Here is a 7500-nt window from a genome sequence, read left to right on the forward strand (position 1 = left end):
GCTATTCGCCATATAAGAAACGAATCACTTCCATTTCAGATACAGTGAGGAAGTGACTCTAATGTCGTTACAGAGACAACCACAACGAAGCCATACACGAACTATATACAATGCAACAAAATATCCTTAGACTTATAGCTGTACATCACACAGACAGAACACCTGGCAGACAGGTGATCATGATAATCTTATCAATACCAGAATACCAACTCTCTTCCAGAACAGAAACCACCAAAATTTAGAACATGGTAAAGAAAATCACACCATTTTCCCCACATAAACCGAATCCTCTGGTAATCCCCCGAGCATAAAGAAAAGAGGAAAAAGCATAAAATTAATCCGGGTTCGAATTTCCCGCGCAGGTGCAGGGTTGCCAACAGATGTCACGCCGAGCAGTGTTTACACGACAGCAGAAGAGGCAGGATGGCTGAAGGGTAATGAATGTGTTTTCTTTCGTTTTTAAGGCCAATTTCAAGGGATTTCGGGACCTAATAGGGGTGGGTGGATCGCGATTTCCGACGGGGTTGATTCGAGGGATGTGTTCGCGACGTGAAATCGTTTTTTGCTTTCGTTTTTGAGGGTTCATAATGGTGTTCTTTGTGATGAGTAGATTTTTTCCCCGTTCTACGTAATAGCTTTTGACAGGTGTGATGTGTGAAGTTCAGTGTCGTGTCCTTTTCCTCAGGTTTTGGGACAGATATCGAGTATCTTATTAATAGAAGAGAAGGATATCTCGCGTATTTCCAAACCAAATCGACCGAAAGCAGAAATGTCACGGGTGTAAGTAGGCCACGGAGGTCATTTTCGCAGGAGAGAGAGAGAAAAAAAAATGTTCTCTGGTGAATAGATTATGTTCCTTTGTGTTCACGTGGGGAGGGTTTTTGTGTTCATTTGTGGTTAAAAGAGAGATGTATTTAGACCAATTATCAGGGAGTGTTGAGGTAGCTTAGCCTTGTGTTGCAGCTTCCAGTTATGAATTGCTGTTCATTTTTTTCTGTTTTTTGTAAACAAGGAAGTTAAGCTGACTTTGGAGTAGGTTGTTATTTTGGGTAATATAGCTTCCTTTTAATAACAGCTGTTTCTTTCTCTTAAGGAAGTTAAATGTTAATTTGTGTTTTATAGGAAATTCTGTAATAGTCTTGCATTTTTTTCTTCAGTTTACGTCTTCCAAAAAAATAAATACATGTATGTTTGTAAACATGTCTTTGTGTCAGCTGAAACAAAGACTGAAAGTAGATTGGCTGGTAAAAAGAAAATAAAGTAAATATCTAGTTTTTATTTATTGACATTAGTGAAATGTTATGATAATATTTCTCTTTTTAAGGTATACATTTAATGATAATGTAACTGTCTTTGATAGATTTCATGTCTAGAGCTAGTGCTAAGGTTTTTTCATATAACCTTTCAAATATTTGTTTATACCATTTGATTATTAAGTAAGGTATATTCTCAGAACAATTATAATAACAAGGATTGTTATTCTGAGAATTGTAAAACATCAAAAACTTTGAACAGGATTGTTGAACAGGCATATGTAGCAAAAGTGTCTGTTTCACTGGCAGCCAGTGAGTGTTAACTTGATTGACAACTTTCAGTACATGTGTAATGTAAGATCTGATCATAGGGTATTGGGGGGGGGAGACTAACCCTTCCTCCTCCTTACATTCATAAACATCAAGTGAGAAAAATAAATGTCTAGGCTCCAGATGGGCTTAATTAGCTGAGGAAGTGATACTAAATGTAGCCTATACAGAATTGTTAACTTGCAAAGACTGAATAAAGGCCTGTTTGCCTAGAAATTTATTAAATCATTTATTTTTTAACCTTTATCAATAGTCAATAAGCACCACAGTCAGGAGATTGTGATTCTGTAATGTATAAATATCAGCATTTATATTATATATAGAAGTTTAAACCAGCAAAATCTCTAATATACACATTTTGTGGCAGTTGGTCTGAGAACACCTTGAGGTGCATTTGCCCTCAAATGCAGAAGGAACTGAATGAATGTAATGAATGAGGTAAAGGGAATGATAACAATGATGATAATATCAAATTCTGAGAATGTATAAGTGATAATAATATTCATATAGAAAATAACAGTGACATTAATAATCATACTGTAAGTATTGCAGTGTAACTATGATGCAATTAGTGATTCATTTTTGGATGCCTATATGATGCATGGCTAGAAAAAGAAGGATTGATGTTTGTATATTTGCATGTATCATTAATGCAAATTTTGGGATAACAATGAGGTTCATTTATTAGTCATACAAAGAAATAATGTTATTTCCTCATTATTTGAAATGTTGGTATGATGAATTTTTACAATATGCTTTTTCAAATGAGAAAGATATGCCATGTTTGTACTAGCATGATGTTAGTTTTCTAAATATGATTATGCCAAAATGCAAGATGGTTATGATTTTGCTAAACATTTTGTTGATGCAGAATATGACTGTAATGTAATTGAAAAGGGAAGTTTAATTTGGTAAGTTCACTGGTAGTGTTACTTTGTTAAGAATGGGAAGAAGCAAAGAAAAAGTAAATGTTCATTCAAACCAGTGTATTCTGTGATTCACAAATGATCAGTACAATAGCAACAATATCACAAAACTGTTAGTATGGCCTTTACCTATCAAATTATGTAAAAGGATGTCCTTTTGTTGCCTTTTGTTTGTCTAATGGACTGTGAGATTCAGCTGTACATTCCTTCTTCATGATGAGCTTTCAACAGGAGGATTTGCATAAGCTTAATGTATTCTTGTGATCAATTTGAAGAAGAGTCTCATTCACACTTTTAATTCAGATTAATCATAAGTGCTTTGTATATAATCGTGTGGGAAACTCTGGGTCTCTGATTGAATTATGACCATATGTGTGATGTTGTCTTGTGCTTTAGGTATAAATTTTTTCTCATGCATGCAGCTGCTATGAGGAAGGGTCACTTGCTCTATTTTATGGGTAAGTTGAGAGCATTTTTGTTCTCGCTACATGTTGAAAGAGTTATTTATTGTTAAGGTAGAGCTAGAAATCAAAGTCTGTTTATTTTGTTGGTAATGTTCTTGTTTCAAGCTATACATATGTACAGATAGAGATTATAGATAATGGGTGATGGTAAAAGTAATAGCTTCAATGATTTATGTATGATATATTTCAGACTTTTTAAAATAAAACTTAGTAAGGAATTTGATAGATGAGTGTGAGTAATGTAATAGATTTTACTATAGTTTAAAGTAAAAGGAAAGTAAAAATAGTTAAGTCTGTCATTGTCATTATTATATCTTATTATGAAAAGAGAGAAGTAAAAGTGGTCACATTTTTTTTTTTTTTTTTTTTTTTTTTTTTGATAACTTGCATAAGTTTTTGTAATGCATAATTTTGTTTCCATTAACAGTGGCAGAAATGATGGAAGTTGGTGGGGTTGGATCCAGAGTGCAGGAGAGAAAGTAAGTTTTTTGTATTAGGTTAGTGAATATATCTTGCTATATCTTGATGATATTTACTGATTGCAAAGTAATATGATTGCCTAAAGTCTGTAAATTATCCAAGAACACGAGAGTGACACATTTAGGTATTCATGTAAGTTGGAGTGTTACCTGATCTTCCTAATGCTGCAACTTGTGGTTTTAATTCGCTCAGATTCGATGTTTGAAATATGAATAAGATGGTCTTTTAATTGGAATATAAATTTTCCAAAGTATCAAATTTATATGATAATATGTTTATATTCTTTACTTTAAGTGTTAGTTTTTATATTTTACAATTTTATTTTTTTAATGTATGCAAGGTGGCATTGGTATGCAAAAGTAAGAGGGTATTAAATTTAATTCATACATTTTCTTTGGCTGTGATTCATCATTCTAAGGTAGAGTGAATATGCAAAATGATTACGGTTTGATTGACTTGCAAGTAATCTAAGATATGAATTTGATGATAATGATAGAGATGATTCCAGATATATAAAGGTTTCACTTTTTTTTTTTTTATTATGATGATTTAAGGCAACATGCTTTCAATAGAAAGTGTACTTTGAACTTAACATATTTTTATCTAGGTTGATGCTCTGTACATTAGATGTATGTTAAATGAACCTTTGCTTCCAGTCTTCTCAGTTCATGTTGGGTTTATATGAAGATCTCCTTCACAAGTCAAAGAATATCGTTGAATATGTCATATGTTTTAGACTATGTTTGTAAGTTCATCTGTGAAAAATAATTTTTTAGGGCACGTTAATAGAAATCATGAAAACAACTTAACCTTTTACCTTTCTTAGCCTTCATCATTTATTCTTCAGTCGGTGTAGAAAAAATACTCTTTTCTGATGAATTTAGAAAAATAGGTAATTAAATACAGGCCATTTAAGTGAATATTTAGTAATGAGTCGCATAATAAGTATACTTCAACGTTGCAGGTGGTCTCACAGTCAACAGAAGTGCTGGAGTTTGTGAAGAAAGATTTTGATGAGTTTACCAAAGTTGTGTCAGAAGAGGCCTCGTCTGTGGTTTCATCAACAGCAAATACTTTGAAGGAGAAGCTTAAGGTAAGGAATGAAATGGTTAAAAGCAGATCTAGTGTTTGCAGTCAGATGATTAGGCTTTCACCCAGAGTAACGAAGTTATTCACAGTGTGGAAAGTCATCAGTACTAATCATTAGAAAGAAAAGTGTTTTTTTTTTTTTTTTTTTTTACATATCCATCTAGGCCTACAAGATTATAGAGAAATAATGTAGATGTACATAAATCAGATGTAAAAATAATACAACACATAGATTAGCAAATATTTGATATTTAATAATGACTTATTTTTTGTTCTGAATTCAAGGTATTTTAGGCTGACTTAGAGTAATTCTCAAGGTTTTTTTTTCTGAATATTAGTGAGCACAAAAATGCAGAAAATTCAGTATCACATTCTTATAATTATGTAATATATATTAGTATTAATGTTAATGATGATAAGAACAGTTACTTTCCCCTTTAAGCTGGATGACGATGAGAGCACAGCCAGTAATGTGAAGAAAAGCGTAAGTGGCTTCCTTAATCATGTCGCTGAAGTGTTTACTCCTCCGCCTGATGATGGTGATCAGGAAGCCATTGTCATTCGTAACCAGCAGCCTGTCATCCTCAACAGACTTCAGGTTAGTTATGAGGAGGTTTATGTAGCTTGTATTGTTTCATGGTAAGATGCTTTGTAGTTTACAGGAGCTGCTCTATATGTATTGCCTCTCTGTTCATTGTTTCACTCTTGAAATCCTAAGTTTTGTGGGAGGAAATGAAAAAATTCTCAATTCTTTTGCCACCAGAGCAGATAAAATTTTTTGCCTTGTTTTTGTTGCCAAGGTCCCCACTATCAGTAGCCAAAGCTAAGTGCTGACTTTTGATGATGATTGAGAAAGAAATGTACATCAAGGAACCTGCAATTGATATTTCACGAGTGATAATATCCTGCCATTGGCTGTGCTTTCCATCCTCAAAAATGCACCAGAGCTTTTGTGTGTTTGCAAACTGATTGGATGGCAAAATTAAAATGACTGCAGCCATGGTCTGCACACACCAGACATTTTCAGTTTTAACCCAACAATTTCAGTATCAGAAATTAGCTAGAACCAGTAATGCAGAGTTGTTGGTGTGCATTAGCAGGGTCCCTGTTTTTGTCCTGCTTGTTCTGTATTTTGAACACAAAATTGGGCACCTAATTGGATGTGGCTGAAGCTTATGACAACAATTTTAAAATCATTGAATGTTTACCATTACTTTAGGTGCCTGTATTTAACCCATTCTACACAGTGACGCTAGTTTCGGCATCGTGAAGCACCAGCGGAATATACTGTGATGCCAATGCTGGCATCATAACTCCATTTTATTTTAGTTGCTGCTGAGTGATCCCCATATTCTGTCCAGGCTCTATTATTTAGACTCTGAATATTGCTCTAGAAATTCTGTAGCTCCACCCATCATCCCTCTTCCCACCAATCAAGTAAATCAACTGGACTATACCTCACCCTCTACCCAAAATGAGAAACTGTCATTGGCAGAGTCTATGTCCAGTTTCCCTCTCTCTGGTCCAACCCTTCATCCATAGCCCCCTATCCTTTACTTCACCCCTTACCCGTGAGTGAGTGAGTGAGTGAGTGAGTGAGTGAGTGAGTGAGTGAGTGAGTGAGTGAGTGAGTGAGTGAGTGAGTGAGTGAGTGAGTGAGTGAGTGAGTGAGTGAGTGAGTGAGTGAGTGAGTGAGTGAGTTTACCATGAAATGAACTTGAGAGAGAGAGAGAGAGAGAGAGAGAGAGAGAGAGAGAGAGAGAGAGAGAGAGAGAGAGAGAGAGAGAGAGAGAGAGAGAGAGAGAGAGAGAGAGAGAGAGAGAGAAAACTGTATTGGATAAGATACTCACAGGATGACACATTCAAAGTTACTACTCACGGGCGAGTGCCCTGAGCAATGCTCGTCTTTTAAACCCTACAGAGTAAACCATTTAATAGTTACACCAGACAAATAATGTTGTTACTACCAGAGAAAGACAAGTTCCCTCTGATGAGTCTATTTTTGCTAGGGTGCCAAGTAGATATATACCATGTCCACCATGAGTTTTGTTTATTAACTTCGTTTGCACATAGATGCCTCCACATGTGTTTAGTCATCAAGGAGGTAATTACCAGTCCAACCTATCTCACCTGTTTACTCTTTTCCTTAGTTTTGGAAAGATTGTTTTTATTTTTTATTTTTTGCAATAGTATTGTTAATAATGTTATTATAATCATTATGACAATAATGATAATAAGTGTCAATATTAACAGAATAAGACAAAAAAGTGGGAAAATCAGATGTGGTCACTTAGGACCTTCTTATAGACTCCATGGTGGCTGAGCACTTGTGGAGCCATCTGCGTTCTTCTCAAATAAAACCAGAAATCTTGAATTTCTTTTATTTTAGAAAATGTATGTAGGCTATGGGGTAACATAGCACTACAGTATTGAGTTGAATGTTCTAGTTATGTCTTCTTTCAAGTTGTAATGTTTTGTTATTATTTTAATTTTCCCTTGTTTTTATGTTCTATGCTATGTGGTTCAGTGGTAGCATTCGTGTCTAGCAATCTTGCTGACCTGCTTTCAGTTCCCGAACTGCCAGTGGATTGTAACCCCTGGCATTCCTTGCACACAGGATAGTTTATAAGTACAATAAAAAGTCATAAGAGCCTGTCATGCCAAATCTTAGATTATATTAGAGACAAGTAAAGTGAGCCTCTTGTAGTGTGAAAATAATTTGTGAATTATTTATAGTAGGAAAGTATGTATAATATGAATGGCAGTAATGAATCTTGTCTTGCTTTGAATTGATATTATTTTATCAGGTTACACTGCTGAATTGCCCAAATTCCTCATGTAAATATGGTGATATGCATGGTGTGGAGGCAACTGCTGCATATATTTTCATACATGTTATTTTTTGGCCGAATATATTCACCACAATGCAGAGTCTGTATGATGTAAAGGCTATGATAA

The 7500-nt window shown here is 34.7% G+C and overlaps 1 protein-coding gene across 4 annotated transcripts in view; it reads left to right on the forward strand.

Annotated features, from left to right (window-relative positions):
- Positions 1–351: 351 nt before the first annotated feature.
- LOC125031513 (BSD domain-containing protein 1-like) overlaps positions 352–7500 on the forward strand; it is a 27050-nt gene continuing 19901 nt past the window's right edge. For 3 of the 4 annotated variants that reach the window (XM_047622380.1, XM_047622384.1, XM_047622383.1), the window contains exons 1-4: positions 352–434; positions 3401–3452; positions 4418–4546; positions 4985–5140. In XM_047622380.1, coding sequence (XP_047478336.1) covers positions 424–434; positions 3401–3452; positions 4418–4546; positions 4985–5140 — 348 coding nt within the window. In that variant the 5' untranslated portion in view covers positions 352–423. Of the gene's footprint in view, positions 435–710; positions 781–3400; positions 3453–4417; positions 4547–4984; positions 5141–7500 lie in introns of those variants that run through there. The other variant, XM_047622381.1, reaches the window with a different exon arrangement.

Source organism: Penaeus chinensis, chromosome 13 (genome assembly GCF_019202785.1).
Source record: "Penaeus chinensis breed Huanghai No. 1 chromosome 13, ASM1920278v2, whole genome shotgun sequence".
Taxonomy (NCBI): domain Eukaryota; kingdom Metazoa; phylum Arthropoda; class Malacostraca; order Decapoda; family Penaeidae; genus Penaeus; species Penaeus chinensis.